The sequence below is a fragment of the Sebastes fasciatus genome, chromosome 13 (assembly GCF_043250625.1).
Source record: "Sebastes fasciatus isolate fSebFas1 chromosome 13, fSebFas1.pri, whole genome shotgun sequence".
In the NCBI taxonomy this organism is placed as follows: domain Eukaryota; kingdom Metazoa; phylum Chordata; class Actinopteri; order Perciformes; family Sebastidae; genus Sebastes; species Sebastes fasciatus.
The window spans coordinates 19386389-19405827 of NC_133807.1; the positions used below are offsets into that span (position 1 = coordinate 19386389).

Below are 19439 nucleotides of genomic sequence, written 5' to 3' on the forward strand. Positions count from 1 at the left end.
CAGCAATCAGCATGATTCTGTCACATATTCAGCTCATCTTTTATTAGGTGTAGCACGGGGACTGAGTCTGCTCCACTTTTGTCACTTCAAAGGATGGACGGTATAAAGTAGGAGCTTGTTCTTTCTGGTATGGCACTGGTGTGCTACTTTGAGTCATTTTTATCTTTGACTATGTTTACATGAGAACTATTACGCTTCTATTAGCAACAGTCTGAGTAGGACAATACACTGCACACTGTCTAGAATAAAGAAAAACACAATGTTATTAAGCCATTTACACAATACTACAACATAAAACCAGGGCTCAATAAAATTAATCATTTATAAATTATCAACAAATCTACAACTTCTTTAGGTTTAGGCAACACAAAAACACTGTTGTGTTCTCACCTACTAGTGGGTGTAGTAGGCCCCTATTGACCCACATAAATGGGGCTTATAGCAACTGATAACGCCTATTTAATAGCTTGACAAAAATAAATCAACTTGTATAGGTGCAAGTATAAATCGACTCCGTGCAAGTAGAAAAACATTGTCGTTGAACTCTGAAAACTTCCCCTAATAAAGCCCTTTGAGGTGCAAAAGATTGCAAATGTAATGTTTTAAACCTCTGACTGACCAGTGTGAGCTCCAACATCATACAAGTAAAGCAGGAGTACTGTACATGTTTCTGTGAATACACTTAGAGGGGACATATCATGGAAAACTAATTTTTTCAGTGCTTGTGCACATACATCTGGGTATCTGGAGTGTAAACACCGGCTTGAAAACTACCTCCATATTTTTCTCTCAAGCCAATCAGAGCAGATGGGGGCTTTTTCAGGAGGGGGTCTTAAAGGGACAGGTGCTAAAACGGAGCGTTTCAGACGGAGGGTGAATACAGGTATATTCAGACAGACAGTATGAGAAAATATTTTTTAAGATTAACGCACGTAAACATGTTCTAGTAGAAACCCCAAATACAGGTATGAACCTGGAAATAAGCATGATATGTCCTCTTTAGAGTGCATAATCCCAATGTAAACAACATGTTGTTTACATGTGTCTTGCCTTTGAACATTGTTTTACTGGTATTGCAAATATGTGCTACAAAAGCCATGAAGAAGTTTGGTTGATGAAAATGGTGGTGGTGGTGATAAATAAATTAGAAAAAGTTGAATTTCATCCCTATTTCTATCTTGTAAGAGCAACAGAATAACGTAAAAACGTTAAATTTAAGAATAATGTAAGTAATAAGAAGAGTAGAAGGTAGTTAAGAGAGAGAACAGGACATGTTGGTTACTTTCTCCTTGAGTGTATAATTTCCGTTTTGTTAGTGTGTGATCTGAATACTCACGCGGCATGATGCCTTGCTCCACAAGCTGCTCCCGAGTCCTCCTCTGCTGCAGACAGAGCTGGAGGACTGTGAGAGTGCAGAGACAGAGGTCAGAGTTCAACTTTTGCCATTCAGAGCCAAGTCCGCTGAGTCAACTAACGACCCTCTCCGGCTTTAACCGTGAAACCGGCCAGACTTCAAATAAAACAAACTACTTATTATTTCCCAATCAATACGCTACCCCAAAGGCCCAACGGTAAACCCCGTCCACCACCACAGACATCCTATTCACTTCCTGTATGGCTTTAACTAGGGTTGTTAAGAGTACCGCAAGTTTTATAACGGTTACTCTCGAACAGTGCGACGTGATTGGCCAAGAGAAATATCTCTGTGCGGGATGCAAATACACAGAGGAGTCAAACAAAGTAACGACAGTACAGAAACAGATGAAAGAGGGATTAATGTTAAAGCTGCTGTCACAATAATGAGCAACACTGGAGATGCTCACTACACCAGCAAAAGCCAAGTGCGTCATGTGTATTTAATAAATAGTTTTTAAAATGTAATCTCGCTTTGGGTGGATAAGCAGCGATCAGTTATGTTCTTGTGACACATCAAAGACCCGACTATCTTCCAGCAGATGCAGGCCCCACATACACTTGGATGGTCCGCAGTGTTATTTTCCCATCAATATAAACTGTAGTAAGATCCCAGTTTAAACATTTATAAACAAGTGAGCGTGGACATGTTATTTCAGTAGAATAACAACACTCTCTGCAGAAAAAACACAGTCTGAAGAGGAAGGTAATTGGTGACGAATGCGGCGGCGGCGGCGGCGGCGTGAGGTATACATGAGACCCCTATCGTCACCGCTGTAGTGGAGCGACGGCGGCTTTGCTAGAGCTACTCAGTGGCTCAGGGGAAACAGCTACTCCAACTCACACACTCACACACAGACCTGCTCAACTCTCCTGGGAAAGGCGCTGCGACTGAACAAGCCTCCGTGACTCACTCTAGCAAAAATAAACTGGGCAGCTGTGAGAACAAGGCCTGGGAACCATGAAATTTAGGGGTAGTTAAGGGGGTGGGGTCTCCAGTCGTATGCAGAGCCGAGGGGACGTTCACGGGGGCTTCCACTGGTGGGCAAGGGAACACAGACTGACAAGTGCTGAGGCAAAGGGTGGGAGGCCGAGTCGACTCTCACAGCAGCCCATCAACTCTGGGGCAGAGAACACAGTGTGCCGGCCCCGCCTGCTGTGTTTCCTATTACAAACCCAGGCCAGGGGGGTTATGGTCAGCCTGAGACAGATCATACCGGGAGATTGTAAAAAATTGCCATTGGTTTGTCTCAATATTTATATCCCACTGTGACTCGGAAAAAGATGCCACAGGCAAGACAGTTTATGAGTGCATATTGCTGCATATCAATAACACCCAAAGCTGCCTTCCAGCGCCACAAGAGAAGTTTAATTTGAGCGTCAGTATGGGGGTACACCTCATGCCCGGGGTCCTCCTCACTTTGTGTCATCTTGTGTTCAACCTGAACCCTGGCTAACCTCTCCACGATACAAACCGGCTCCGCTCTCCTGCTCACCAGCAGAGCGTAAACAGACGTGGAGAAACAGAGAGAGAGAGAGAGAGAGAGAGAGAGAGAGAGAGAGAGAGAGAGAGGGCTCTGCTGAAATCCCTGTCTACTGATGTAATCTCTAATCTCAGACCCATGTTGTTCTCAGCAAATCATCCCTGGAGGTCTCCCATCTGAACTTTTATTTTATTTGACTTTTCTCTCTCTCTCTCTCTCTTTTTTTCTTTTCTTTTAGAAACGGTACAAATAATAAAAACTGTTTGGCGTGGCTTCAGATACTCTTAGCCCGGACCAAGCTGAATTTAGTTTAGAAACAGACTGACAGGGGGTTATGTTGACTTTACTGTTATAAATACCAAAGACTCTAAACAGAATCCCATTTTAGCAAAGATTGAGGCATCTATAGCCAGAGATAGACTAAACCATGAATATACAGATTACGTTGCTTTATCAAAAAAGACATTTGTGTGTGCAGTAGGACTGTCCTCGAAAGTCGTAGTTGACTAACACTAATACGATTTTGTCGACTAATCGATTAGTTGATTTAATCGACAGATATATAAAACTGAGTTTCTCCACAAAGAATCAAACAAAAGCACCACATTAAATCTTATGAGCACATCTCTAGTAAACACAGATGTCTCATACGTTTCTTGGAGATAAGTCATTCAGCATGAAAAAGCTTAAAAAAATGACTACTTGACAAAAGAAGTCTTAGTCGACTTTGACTAAGACCACAACGGCCGATTAGTCAACTAATGCTCTAAGAGGGGGCAGCCCTAGTGTGCAGCAGCCGATTCAGATGCATTCTCCTATGATGCTTTCACATGGGGCAAAGTCTACGTAAATTCAACTGAATTGATAGACTCTGTCTCGTATTATACGTAGGGCTGTCAATCGATTCAAATATTTAATCACCATTAATCACATGATTGTCCATGATTAATCATGACTAATCACAAATTAATCACATCAAAATGTACCCTAAAGGGAGATTAATCAAGTATTTAATACTCTTATCAAATGGGAGTGGGCAATGCAATGCAAAAATGTATCAGTGGAAATTAATTAACAACACAAAACAATGACAAATATTGTCCAGAAACCCTCACAGGTACTGCATTTAACATAAAAAATATGCTCAAATCATATCATGGCAAACTGCAGCCCAGCAGGCAACAACAGCTGTCAGTGTGTCAGTGTGCTGACTTGACTATGACTTGCCCCAAACTGCATGTGATCATCATAAAGTGGGCATGTCTGTAAAGGGGAGACTCGTGGGTACACATAGAACCCATTTTCATTCACATATCTTGAGGTCAGAGGTCAAGGGACCCCTTTGAAAATGGCCATGCCAGTTTTTCCTTGCCAAAATGTAGCGTAACTTTGGAGCGTTATTTAGCCTCTTTTGCGACGAGCTAGTATGAGATGGTTGGTACTTTGGGTTTTCTAGTTTCATAGTATCTTCACTCTAGCTTTAAAAGCTGAGCCCACTGCAACCTAAAGATCGCAAGTCGAGTGAATGCATTAAAGAAATTAGTGGTGTTAAAACGAATTTGCGTTAACGCGTTATCGCATTAACTTTGACAGCCCTAATTGTAAAAAATTGGATACAATTAAGTATTGTATAATTTGCTTGTGATTATTTGAAAGATCTTATAAACATATCAGCTGACATGTTCTTAAATTAAACTATACAATTTCTCATTTTATACTAAATCAGTTCAACAGAAATGTATCAGCAAGGCTTAAACAGTGTGAGTGAGGTGATTGTTATATAATGACTGAGAAGGTCAAATGCAGCTGTTGAACACTGGATTTTAACTATATGGATTTAACTTGAAAATGATTGTCTGCATAAAATACTGATACGGGTAGTCAGTCAGTGGCTCTCTGAATTTAATATCATTTGCAACCACATCCCGATGGTGGTGTGTTATTTTCCCAACGGAAAAGGGCCTAAAATGAAGCCAGACTCAAAGTGATGAGAAAACACATTAGTTTCCTTCCCCATGAGTCTGTGTTGGCAAACTGGTCTGGGTTTGGCTAAAATTAGATATATTTAGTCAGGCCATGAATAATAATTTATTGACAAGGAATTTATGTTAAGCCTGCAAATCTTGCATGATGGCCCTGACAGAAAGGAATCTACATTTTTCTTGCATGCTATACGTATCTAGTATTATACACTTTTGCCATGAGTTAGTCGTTATGTGTCTTCTTACTCTATTTCGTAATGCACCCTAAACCACTGGTTCTCAACCAGGGGTCCAAGGACCCCCAGGGGAGTTCCAGGGGGTTCCAAGAAAATGGGGACTTTTCACTATTTAATTCACTATAGAAGTGAGCCCAATGTGAGAAAGAGTCATAAGAGTGACTCACTTCCTTTCATCTCTTCAAATGTAGATGATAACTGCAGCAGAAGTTCCCTGAAGCAAAATCTTATCAACGAAAAAGGTTGAGAACCGCAAGCTCTAGACAACTCACGAAACTGCGTAGTGTGCATCAACTTCACAGATGATATAATAAGATAAACATAGTCTGGTATAGAACTTAAACACTAGTAGCATTAGTGTATGTATTTTGTATTTTATTTTTTAAACAGAAAAGAGTCCAAACTACTCCAGGCCTGGTCTAATCACATGAATTCGCTGCAGATGAATGCAAACAAGGGAAAATTCAAAATGTGCAAATACTGATCAGCAGCATATGTGGTTATTGCACTTCATCTGAATGAAGCTCATTGTGTGTACTTACATTACATGTGTGAAGTCATGCTTATATTATATGACAGAAAACCATAATAGTGTTTCGACAGAGTGCCAATATAAACATACGCAGGCGGTATAAACGGAGTATTCTCTCCCTCACAGACTGTGTTTTCCAGAGCAACTTTGATTTATGATCTATCAGAAAACACAATAGTCTCTCCTGTCAGAACAATGCTTGATATGAGTCATTGTGATGAGCTTCACTGTTGCCCTGTCACTTCCTGTTAGGGCTGCGTCTACGTCACTACGACCCCCCCTTTCCTGCCAGCATCAGTGAACATTAGTAAAAAACTTTATGTAAACGTAGACATACAACTAAAACAACATGCAGGTTAGACAAAGAAAAAGAAGAAGCACCTGATTTGAATTTACCCCTGCAGATGGACGGGGTCTCCACATCAAGGCAGGCCATAGAGGACAGTGGTTTGCTTGGCGGCCAGGTCTGGAGTCCCATGGAGTGATGAGGCCAGTGGAGAACGAGGGAGTCAGGGAGAGAATAGACCCAGCTCTGAGCGAACGACAGCTGGCTCTCAGAGCTGCAAACGGTCCCTCCTCTCTGGCTCCGTGCTGGCCTCAGCGGAGAAAGTGTGTGTGTGTGAGAGAGAAAGAGTGTGTGTGTGTGTGAGTGCTCAGTCAATGTCAGGAGGAGGGAACACAGCGCTGCTCATGTTAACCCTCACTGGGTCATTTTGCTCTACTCACAGAGGGCTCATCATACTACAGAACTAAACCCCGGGGAACATTTGAAATTCTTTTTTGCATAATCAGCAGGGAACCAAATCAACCAATAAATAGTTGATCAAAACAAGCTGTTCTCCATGAGAAACAGCAACAGTGTTTTTCTCCAGAATTTTTTTTTTTTTTAAGCACTAAATAACAATGACACGAACAAACACACTGGGTCCTCGGGGACATGGAAGCTTATCTTTCTGCATTTTTTTATGATTAGTAATGAGCTTTTTTTGTTATTTTTTACATGCATAATGATTGTTTTCCTTGTTGTTTTGCAACGCCATTGATTTATAGCAGCCAATGTCAAATTCATCTTAAAGCTGCAGTCGGTAACTTATTTTTTATAAAACTGTCATTATATCCTGACAGTAGAGCATGAGACAGATAATCTGTGAAAGAAATCATGTTCTTCTGTGTCCTCCTAATGGCATTTTATATTATATATTCCAATATTCCACCGCGCCCGAAGGAAAACAACCAATCAGAGCCGAGCAGTCTCTACAGCAGCTGTCAATCACTGCTCGCGAAAACTTGCGAACTCCTATCAAACATCTTGTAGTGTACTGTTTAGCTGTAAAATGCTAAAGTTTGTGACCCCCATGTTGAAAACAGTCGACCCAAAACCAAGCAGCGCCCACCCGCCGGAGCAAACTTTCTAATTTTACAGCTAAACAGGACACTACAAGATGTTTCTGAAAACATTTAAGCAGGGCTCTCACCTAACTTTTTTCACGTTCAGTCATTTTCATTGCCGTTCATTCTAACAGGTATTTTCCTTTCAACTCTTGTACCATAATCGTCCCAGAATTAACTTTCATCCTTCCCGATCCTATTTTTTTCGGCCCCGTGACAACAGTACGTCCTTAAGCTCGAGCCCAGCCTTTGAGGTGAGAAGCAGACATTGCAGTAACAGAATGATTTTTGATCAGAGTTCACAAGTTTTCGTGAGCAGTGATTGACAGCTGCTGTAGAGACTCCTCGGCTCTGATTGGTTGTTTTTGTTTGGGCAAGTTGAAATCTTACAAATGCCATTAGGAGCACTAGGAGGACACAGAGGAACGTGATTTTTCTTTCACAGATTATCTGTTTCATGCACTACTGTCAGGATAAAGTGATAGTTTCTTAAAAATAACTTTTTTATCATATTTGCTCAAAGTTACCTACTGCAGCTTTAACAGTTCCCAGCAACTCCAACTTGTATGTGACTATTTATTCAAAAAATGTGACGAAAAAACATCAAACTAGACAGAAGAGGTGTGTAAACAATTCAAAAAGTGGCCAAAGAGGAGCAAATGCAGCAGCTCATACAAAAACATGCTAAGTCGTAGCTTACAATGGTGGTTAGACGCCATCCATGACTACAAAACGCACCAACAGGAAATGAGATAAAAGGGGAATTACACTAATTGTGGTGCGTTCCGTGTGTCTCAGTGGATCCAGGAAGGCTGGTTAGAAAACATGTCAAAGCTAAAGAGCAGGCGTCTGATCCCACAGAGGATCTGATGTCAAGGTGAAGCTGCAGAGACACAGGATGCTCTCAGTCCCCCGGCTGTTCCTGTGATATGACTGAGCAGGACAATGCATGCTGGCCGGGGAGGACCGGACCGCATTGTTCTGGATTAATAATCAAGAAATATGCATGTCAAACAGCATGGGACAGGGGAAATATGGAGTTGATAAAGTTAATGGGACTGGTACAGTCAGGCACAATATGTTATGACAGCTCACCGCTGGGACTGAATAATGGTGAGTAGTGGTGGAGCGTTTGGTATGTGGAAAAACATCTTTCGGCATGTCACAGCGTCCATAAATACAAAGAATTCTTTCAAATTTCCATTTCGCAAGAGTGTTGGCCACAGCAACAACAGATTTTATGAATGCCTTATATACCTGTTTTTGTCCCACAATCAAAACCTCAAAGTCAGCTGGGGGTTCTCAAATTCCGGTCTTAGTCCAGAACAATGCTGCTTTTCATCTTCAGTAACAATTTAAAAGTCTAATTTCTTGCAAGGTGTATTAATTCAAGATGTTTTCCATTCACACAAAAATATATTTGAAAAAAACAAAACCTCTCTAGACGCTATTCAGATCTTTTTAGCACTACAACAATGTCACTGCACTGACAGCTATTAATAGCCATCTTAGCTTGATGATGATCACAATTATTAAAGTATTACATCAATCTGCTTCCAACTGGCCAGCTGTTCTTCATTCTCTTATGACTTCATGATTACTCATTTTACAATGGAAACATACAAAATAACATTTGTCATCACTAAGAAGTGTTTGATTCATGATGCAGGAAAGATTGAGTTTTATCTGCATCATCACTGCTACATGGACCCACATGGAGAAATCAAAGCCTGACGCATGAGCAGTGCATGACGGCTACTTCGCTGAACTGCTGTGTATCTCGCACATGTGGGATGCACCAGATGGATTAAATAGTAAACGATTGAAGATTTCAACCCTTTTTTCTTCCAGAGCACCATCGTTTGTTTGTTTAGTACATCTCAAGATTTATCCACTGAGCACACCGCTATCTTTTTGAACAGGATTAAATAGTAGTTTAGCATTTCAAATCATGTTAAAATCACATATCTGCTATTCTGTGGTTGGTCCATTTTGCTTTCACACCCCAAATGAGCCGCACAGCTGAGGACCTCATTCAGGCGGTGTTGGTTGCTTAATCCGGACCAGAGTTTGATTGTGCAGTAGGACTTTGGTTTGGTTTTATCCCGTCATAAAACAACCAACACGTGACACAGTACACTGCCACAGCAGCCTAAACCAACCAAACTAACAGACAAACACACCAGAGCTCCTTTAAACCAAAACAAATAGTCAGATGTGGAAAAAACAGGGTAAAGCCTATATTCTAGCCTATAAATTACAGTGTAGTTTTTGTACGTACAGGGTATAGTACATATAAATTACTTACAATACAAGGAAAGACAAAAAAAAAAATTTAAGAGAGACAGAGAACAGGGGTATTAGCAACTTACTAATAATGCTGGGGTAAAATAATCCAGTTTTGAGGTGGGGAATTAGAAAAGAATCCAAGCACTTAGCTTTAAATTGTGTTTAATCACCACTAAAAGACAGAAAAGTCTCCCAATTACTTAATTGCAGAAATGAAGGGCACAACTAATTTTCTAACTGGAAAACTTGTTAGTCATGTTTATTCAGCTTTACCCAGAGACTCCCAACTACAATTAAGCAGTACACATACTCTACACTGTAGTCACTATCATACACTTTAAGGAAATTATATATGAATCATAACTAGTTCGTCAGAATATCAATACTGTTATTCCCACACTTCCTGTATTACTTACAGTCAAATGTAAATTTACATCCCTCCTACACACAAAATTCCCCCTTATTCAATAACCAGTCTCCTTCCTGTGTACCTACTTATTTGTACCACCAGACACCCAGAGGTATCATATTTGATACCCTATGTGTACAAAGCAACACTGTAATTTCCAGGCCGTAATATAAAACGTTATCAAAAGAGCAAAATCTGGGGAACGTTGTTAAGACATGTGCACTCGTGTCATTGTGACTTGGACTCGAGTTCAGCGTTGTCAGTGTTGACATTACTTGTCTGTGTAATGTTACCTGGCATGTGAGCGCACACTGGGAATGCCATTGACATGATTGGATAACTACCCTGTCAGTCAAGCTCCTCGCGACGCTACCTGATGGTCAATGGATCAGATCAGATCATGATGATGCCCGTGCCAAGAGTCATCACATTCAGATTCAAGAGTTTCCCAATCACATGTGAAGGAAAAAGGCAAACTGCTGAATATAAGACCTGCTCATCACAGATTTCTGACAGCGAAACTACAACATCAAACTTTGTTGTCCTTTGAAGACTCTTTCAAATTGGTCAGTGTCTGTGAGGACTGATGTTAGCTAACGTTAGCCAGATACAATCTGTTCTCTCACAACTACGTCGCTGGCGAACCTTAGCCTGATAACGATTGATATCATTAATCAACCCAATTGCCAGAATAAAACGTTGGCATTGTAACGTTTCTGTACATCACAGATACATTGAATCTCAATCTCTAAGTTAAGTTACGTTTCAATGTTGATCGCATTTTTTTTTTTTTTTTTTTAAGACAATTTTTTGGCTTTTGCCTTTAATTGACAGAGATAGTGATAGTCATGAAAGGGGGGAAGAAAGGGAATGACATGCAGCAAAGGGCCACAGGTTGATTTCGAACCCCGGGCCGCTGCGGTAATAACTCAGCCTTTGTCACATGGGGCGTCGGCTTTACCAGGTGAGCTACTGGGGCTCCCCGTTGACCACATTTCAAAATTTCTGTGTGTCATTTAACAGGTCTGATAATTTGGCCAATAATATTATTATTATTATTAGACAGGCACTAATACCTTGTCTTTTTCTCTTTATAAAGACCGTATACTGTAGTATTCTAGGGGGAAAAAGGGACTCTTGCCTTAACTAAGGACTCGACTTGATGACTTGACCAAGAAAAAATAACTTGGGACTTGCTTGAGACTTGGACCAAATGACTAGAGTCACATGTCTGCCTTTATTAGCTGGTCAGCATTGCTACTTGCCTATGTACTTATCAGAAATGCCAAAGCCACATTATTAATAATAAATCATAATTAATGATATGTCATTTTTAAGGAGTGATCAGTTCTGGTTAGCTCAGTGAGAACCAGGATACTCTGAGGTGGATATCGTTCTCAGTAAAAAAGAAAAGAATAAATATTTGTAACATTGAATCAAAGGTAAAAATATTTCAATGACGCATAAAATGCCAAATAGCTTTGCTGTAAACACATAACAAATCCATGTTCCCAAGGAAAAACTTTGATTTCAGTAACTACTTAAGCTGTGATTATGTGTTGGCTTCCAAAGGCAATTTGATGTAATTCCTGTCGTCATTCCACAAACAAATCACTGAAAAGTGTTTGTTTTCCCAGAGTGGCCCTGCTCTTAAATGGTCAACAGTATGTGTTACCAGACTCTGATGTTTTGGGCACAGATTCGGCCCCGTTTAGGTTCACTCACCAATCTTGCAGTCCTTGAGGTTGAGGGACAGTTCTTCTAGTTGTGCAGGAGGGGCGAGACCTTCTTAGGCGTCAGTGAAACACGACTCCTGATCATCCAGAAGCTGTGATTCTGCAGAGGGAGCAGAAATCTATATTTATTTATACTGCAACATATATCGTTTGTCTATGTACTGTAAGGGTGTGTGATGGGGAGTTTATTTAAAATAAATACATGGATATGAATTGCCCACGTAAAGTTGTGCATGGAAAAACAGAGTCATCAAGTTCTCAAGTTACTATAAATGAACCATTAATCTGAGAGATTTTTGTTATTTGTCTGTCTATACATTTCCATTGCTCCACTGAATGTACTGTATAATATTACTTAGACTAGTTTGTTTTGTGTTCCTGTGAAAAACTTGGGAGATGAGTCATTTTTTATGACATCGTGCCAAACATTGCACAGTTTCATCCTGGGCCTCCCCCTCTAGATGAGAATCTCTGTAATTACAAGCTGCACATTCCCCAAGGGTGGACAACGCCATTCTCATCTGTCCCATTAACACAGTGTCACGATTTCTCAATGAAGAACCAGCTGCGTTACATGGTTCTTGACTACGACGCCTTCAATGATGAGAAGTTTAACTAACGTTTGATAGTAAAAAGGTGATGTAGTAGAATGCATGACCTGGCATCCGGGGGCAAAAACCTAAAGGGCCTGTAATGTTGGTGTACAATGCAGCGCTGTTGGTATCGTAGGGCAATTTGTAACATGAGCCTTGAATCTCAGCCAGGAATAACGCCAGCCCTTCAATGTGCTGTCCATGTTAAATCCATACTCTCATTCCCAATGGCTCTCAACATCAAGACTGTTATACCACGGCCTGAAAGGAATATTGATTAGTGATGACGTTACTTCACTCAAGGTAAAGAATAACTGCATTATATGATCTTAGATACAACATTAAGTAAAGTAGCACTCAAAGTCACAACATGACCACACCAAAAGGCCACACTACAGCTACAACAAATATCCAAGTTAAAGTAAAGTTTGTACAATTTATTTATGTTCCATATTGTCCAGTGGGCCAAATATAACATTTCAGGCACATTACTATTCATCGTACTTAACATTTTATGAGGAAAAATAATCACCAACACTTCTGGCCTGAAGGTATTTCGAGCAAAACAGTTGTTGTTGTGGTTTCCACATAAAAAGATGATGTAAAGAAGTGGTGATTCTTTTACATTTAAGTTGCTCTTTATATCCATAATGTTCAATCTGATGTATTTTTAGAGCATATGTAGGTAATACATTCCTGCAAGATGAAGACATTTCTTGTGATTTTATGTATAATTTGTCTGCCCCATGAAATTACAAGGCTAACAAATACAATATATAGGTTCTTAAGAAGAGACTGACATGGTTAGGTTTAGGCAACAAAACTACTTAGTTAAACTTAGGAGAAGATTGACTTGGTTAGGTTTAGGCAACAAAACGACTTAGTTCGGTTTAAGCAACAAACTACTTAGTTAGGCTTAGGAAAAGATCGACTTGGTTAGGATAAGGCAACAAAACTACTTAGTTAGGTTTAGGCATCAAAACTACTTAGTTCGGGTTAAGCAACAAAACGACTTAGTTAGGCTTAGGAGAAGAGTGACTTGGTTAGGTTTAGGCAACAAAACTACTTAGTTAGGTTTAGGAAAAGATTGACTTGGTTAGGATAAGGCAACAAAACTACTTAGTTAGGTTTAGGCGTCAAAACTACTTAGACTTAGGAAAAGATTGACTTGGTTAGGGTTAGGCAACAAAACTACTTAGTTAGGTTCAGGAAAAGATCGACTTGGTTAGGATAAGGCAACACAACTACTTAGTTAGGTTTAGGCATCAAAACTACTTAGGCTTAGGAAAAGATCGTCTTGGTTATGTTTAGGCAACAAAACTACTTAGTTGGGCTTAGGAAAAGTTCGACTTAGTTAGGTTTAGGCAACAAAACTAATAAGTAAGGTTAAGGAAAAGATTGTGGTTCGGCTTAAAAAAACTCCGGAAGTGGCGTTGCAAGTTACGTGACACATGAATCAATGTTGACTTTCACACGGGACATGAACGTCGGTCTCCTGGATGAAAGTCCAGTATTTTTGGACCCAGCCGTCCACTTTTCGTAGGCATAGCTACAAACAGTGTGTGAGACCGGCCTGCCCCTGAACAGACTAAAGGAGCTAAATGGAGCTAAACTATCAGGGCCTGAATGTTTCTGACTTTGGGAAGGTTGAGTCAACAGGATACAACTCTTTGACATTCTTTTGAATTGATGGCTTTTATTAGCTGCGTCTGTGCGTTGTTAAACTTCTTAAATGTCTGGACTCTGGACTCTGTACTTAACACCTGTGAATATACTGACAGCTTGCTGAGTGGCCCTTAAAAAAACGAATGTAAAACACATTGACTCCATCAAAATCTTTCATCTTCTCCTCGCTTTATGCGTTCCTTTTGTTTTGAAGTTTATTTAATATTAATTGCTATAATGTCTCTCTGATGTTCTATTTTAGAGCAATACTGACAATGCAATAATACTCTTCTGTAACATCACATCCTGTGTTCTTTATCCACCTATATTTGCCACTTATGTCATGACAGCTCACTGAAATAGAAGTGATTCTTGCACAATGTTTCCTTTGTGTAGTGAAGGATAAAAAGTACCCTGTTAGCCCATTATTATTTATAAGTCCACAAAGTTTCCTGCAGTTATTTTCTACCAGTGATGTCAGATAGTTTGTGCTGGTGTGCTGTCATACTGTTGTCCTGGTGAGAAAGTGCACTCCAACCCCATCACTGTGATCCCCGCAATCTCATTAGACTCTTGACCCTCAGTGCCAAAGTATTCTTCAGAGCCAAAATCCACACTTTCTTTTTCCCAGATAAAGTTTCTTTGAACATCAAAGCCCTCATTAACATCAAGTCCCATGTGGGGGCTCCAAACTAACGCACATACTTAGATTTACAAAATCTTGCTCAGCTTATTTTTGCTCACAGTACAGTTCAGTGTCACGGTCAAACTAAATTTTGTGACAACCGCTGAGTTTAACTTTCATCACAAGAACAACATCAAAAGCTGGAGTAGGCAGGTTGGAGTAAATACAATTCAAAAAAAGTTATTTTTATAAAACGGTCACTATATCCGGACAGTAGTGCATGAGACAGGTAATCTGAAAATAACCATGTGCCTCTGTGTCCTCCGGTGCTCCTAATGGCATCTGCAAGATTTCACAGACCGGAGGAAAACAACCAATCAGAGCCGAGCTGGTGCCTGCCGTCTCTGAGCCGGCTGTCAATCACTCACAAACTCCAATCAAACGGTCAAACTAGGCAGCGCTGATCAAATATGAATCAATATTCTGTTACTGTAATGCCTATTTCTTGCATAAAGTGTTTTCAGAAACATCATGTAGTGTACCATTTAGCTATAAAATGAGAAACTTTGTGACCCATGTTGAGATCAGTTGAGGAAATACCAAGCACCGCCCACCAGCCGCAGCAAACTTTTTCATTTTACAGCTAAACAGTACACTACAAGATGTTTTACGTGAGAAATAAGCATTACAGTAACAGAATATTAATTCATATTTGATCAGTTTGACCGCTTGATCGCAGCTCTCGAGTAATTGACAGCTGCCTCCGTTGAATGAACAGCCAATAGGAACGCTTCCGTCATGGGCTAGACGTTCTAAAGCCTGAAAACAGAGCCATGACGAGTTGCAGAAGTGTAGTTTTCTCTCAGAACACTTGAATTACAATATGCTGAAAGGTTATCATGGATTTTTTGACCAATGATGCCAAAAATATTCTGCTTACTGCCGCCTTAAAGGTCAAAAACACTCTTAAGCCGATTTCAAACCACCACTTGAAGGCTTTGGTAGTAACCCTGTCTTCATCTGATTGGCACACTGTAATCAGATTCAGGTGCACTGTGATGAGGGAGTCATCGATACAGCCCCTTTCAGCTCTCATAGGTATTTCCTATAAAACCCAGACTGCGTCAAATTCCTTGTGGATTTTCACTGGGCTGGTTCCAGAAAGAATCCCAGCGAAGGTCTGGATAAAGACGCACATTTGGAGTAATTTAGGTGCAGGTATGCAAAGCAGACAGCTCCTTCCATAACACACAGCTCATTTCTGGCCCACTCAGAGCCAAGACGTCAGACTGAATAAGATCGCCAGCACATTGCTGAGCATGTGCTGCTACACCAAAGACAGATGTTCAGTTTAATCAAACTATGAATCTGTTAATCAAACTAGTTCTCAAAGTATCAGGTGTTGGGCTTTGCATGACTGATTGCAGGGTTATTAAACACTGACATTTCAAACCTTAGAGTAGAGTTCTTTATCGTGGTCGTGAAAAGTCTGGGTGTCTGCCATGGCATTGTCTTCAGTAAAGGCATTAGGTGGATCATATTACACCTGGAGCTAAATTTAGTCAAAGACAATAAAGCAAGAATGTGCTTTAATGATGGGATGAGAGTCAAAATGTTCTGTATGCTGGCTGGGGCCTAAACATCAACCTGTAAAAGGTTAGAAATGATTTAAAATCATAAATATGTGCATATCCAATGATGTCGAGAGAGATTGTTAAAAGAATTTGCAGTACAAGTGGCTATTCATTTCCACAGGGGAGTCTCCACAACACCCACCACCATCACATCCCATGAAGGGCTCTGCAGATGGTGGGAAAGCCAGAGGGAAATCCCTGTAGGCCTCCAGTTTTCTTTGAAGCTGCGCTACATGCAGCTGCCACGAGAGGCTAAAAGAGGCCTGTGGCAGCTTGGGCCACATTAACATCATCACCAAAAACAACTAATTGCACACACTTACCAATAAGTAAACATACTCACAGCTGCCCAAAGGCAAACTGTCATTACATTTAAGCTATCATTTTGAACCATGGTCAATAAGACATTCCTTCCCACGTTTTAACACATAGTGATACTGTCAACTGTTTCACCAAGATTACTAATGAATGGAGACTTGCAAAGAAATTCCACAATATACCATGGCAAACTGACTGGAGTCATTTACCATAACTATGACTACAACACAATGGGGCAATACTTCCTGACAATACAACTGTGTCACGTCACAGCATCAGATGGATGCACTTATTTCATTATCTGTGGTATTCTATTGAGTAACATCCCATAAAATCTTCTTTTGGTTGATTTTCCTTCTTAGATTAAGGTCATTAAAACTCAAGGGTTTTATCTCCCAGCTTGTCTTCTATAGTCATTATCTCCTTGACCAACATAGCAAATCTTATTATGTATTAGATAGTGCAGAATCAATATATAATACGGTAGCATTGTTGTTTTTGTGTTAATGTATATAAAGCTGTATCTTTGTTAAGACTTGAGATCATTTGATGCCATGTACATATCCCTAGTACCACATCTTCTGCAATAACTAAATAATAGAGGTATCACAGAAGCATACATCATGTATTTTATGTTTTTACCCGTGACAATGCAGAAGAAAAATCATCTTTGTTTCCTCAATCATGGTGCTTTTTTCAAAATTCTCAAATCAAGTAGAAGTATTCAAAACAAATGCGTGCCTTCAGGGTAGAAAGTCAGTCAGCTAATAATAGCAAAAATATATATGATTGAATATGAAGTTACCTGTTATTCTTACAATTATCTTAAAGATGATCTCTATTATGCTTTTGGGCTCTTTCCCTTTCCTTTAGTGTGTTATGTAGTTTATTGTGCATGTAAAAGGTCTGCAAAGTTAAAAAAGAGAGTTTGTCTCTCCCACAGAAACACTGCTCCTGAACTGCCTGAAACGCCTCGCTTGAAGTCCCGCCTTTTCTTTCGTAACATGGTGATGTCACCAAGTAACAGAGCGGAGCTGATGCTGAGTCTGAAGAGTTTGGTTCGGTTGACCAATCACAACAGAGCGGTCCAGCTGACCAATCAGGCAGACTGGGCTTTTCGAGAGGAGGGTGAAAAAAGGTGTTACTGCGTAAAAAAAAGCGTTTTTTTTAGCATTAAAGCATGTAAACATGTTCTAGTAGAAACCCCAAAAAGTATGCACCTGAAAATGAGCATAATAGGTCATCTTTACAAATAACAGTAGACAGACACTTATTTTCTAAAACTAATAAGTATGTTGTAGACAAGAAGGCAAAGAAAATGTGTCTGTTATTATACGTAGCAGTCTTTGTACAGTACTGTCATACTGTACGGAGGTAGCCTGACTCAGCCATCTAAAAGTTCATCTAAAAGATAACAGTTGTTTTAAAATGGGTTGATGACGGTCCAGTAAACTGAAAGGCATCACAAGAAAACATTTCAAATAGTGTTGAGAGAGTGATGTGTACATAGCTATAAAGAATAGAATAGGGAAATGTTTTAAAAAGGAGGTACAAAAACCTTGCCGTGAAGAAACATGTCCCACATTAACCGGCGATTAACTCAGCACTACAGTATAAAGCAGGCGCAGACTATGCTGCTATAAATAGCTGATCGTATAGCCAGAACAAGCAGCTGGACGAGGGAGAAAAAAAAAAAACTTTTCCGTTTCTTTATGTCTGGGGTATAAATGGTGTCCCCACAATCTGGACATAATGTAAGAAAACAAAATGTTACAACTGCTGCGAATGACGGGCAACTCCATCACACTTCCCCTCTAACATTCCCTGATTTCAACAACCATAACTTTCCCATAAGTCTAATTAACCCTCGAGTGGCCGTTACTCAGAGCAGTAGTACACAACACGAGCCCTCTCTTCTCTCCTCCTGGTTGGACCAGCCGGCAGTGTGTTTGGCAGGAGGGTCGGTTTGGGGTCGACCACGGACAGAAATAACCTCTTGTTTGCTCACTGGCATGCTGCAACTTGTGGTGTTGTTCTGGGAGCCAAACAGGGCCTCTGTGTTTTCATCTGGTATCATAGTAGAACCCAGTGAAACCCAGTGACAGTGATACGGTATGATCTGTGGGTGGCAGCTTCAGGAAAACAGAAAACTTTTTACAATTGTATTTATTGCTGCAAAAGGCTTTGAGTCAAAACAAACCCACATCCTCTCTGAATGATCATGTTAAACTGCACAGACTTGGTTGTCTTTGTTATCTGTTCAAATCTGATGAGTGCAGAGGGAAAAAAAGATAGTTAAAGATAGTGGAAATCCACCAAGCTCCATGTTCACAGTCTCTATTACAATAACTGCATCTAACAACATGGTTAAGGATGCGAGGGCTTCTTACATTGCTAACCTGATTTCCTCCAGCAAACACAACCCTGAAGTCCTGTTTGAAACCATCAACAACGTGGTCAATCCTGCATGTGCCTGTCTTTTCAAATAAGGATTGTAGAACCTTTCTCTCTTTCTTTGTGGGTAAACTTAGAGATGTCAGGGCTAGCGTCATCCTCCTTTTCCTATTCTGCTTATCCAACTCGGCCAACAATTTTGGACTGCTTCTCTCCCTGCAGGAGACCGCATTGATCTGGTGGGCAGTATGAAACTTTCCTCAAGCCCTGTAGATATTTCACCAACTTCTATGCTTAAAAATGCACTTGGGTCTATTGGTCCATGCCTAGTTGTGTCCTAGCTTATTTTAAACATGCAGTTGTTCAGCCTCTTCTGAAGAAAAAAACGAACCTTGAAACATCCCTTCACAAAAATGATTTTATTTAAAGAAATTTAACTAAAAGTTGTTGCCAAACAGCTCACTGCTGTCTTGACTACACACAACGTTTTAAACAAATTCCAGTCTGGTTTCCGTCAGAAGCATTTCACTGAAACAGCTCTTCTCAGAGTCTCCAATGACATAATGATGTCTTCTGATGTGGGTGAATGAATGCTCTGTTTTGGTGCGGCTGGATCTTAGCGCAGCCTTTGATACTGAAGATCACATCATCCTGACTGAAAGGCTTAGGCAGTGGGTGGGTGTCTCTGGGAGCACCATGGACTGATTCTCCCATCTCTCAGATCTCTGTCGCTTGGTTCC

The 19439-nt window shown here is 40.3% G+C and overlaps 1 protein-coding gene across 7 annotated transcripts in view; it reads right to left on the minus strand.

The window, feature by feature from the left end:
• The window catches only part of mrtfbb (myocardin related transcription factor Bb), a 100202-nt gene that overhangs the window by 9321 nt on the left and 71442 nt on the right, over positions 1-19439 (minus strand). The window contains exons 3-5 of one of the 7 annotated variants that reach the window (XM_074657422.1): positions 11460-11570; positions 6044-6238; positions 1337-1402 (exon numbers count right to left, since the gene is read on the minus strand). In XM_074657422.1, coding sequence (XP_074513523.1) covers positions 1337-1402; positions 6044-6125 — 148 coding nt within the window. In that variant the 5' untranslated portion in view covers positions 6126-6238; positions 11460-11570. Of the gene's footprint in view, positions 1-1336; positions 1403-6028; positions 6407-11459; positions 11571-19439 lie in introns of those variants that run through there. The other 6 variants (XM_074657419.1, XM_074657424.1, XM_074657423.1 and 3 more) reach the window with 6 other exon arrangements.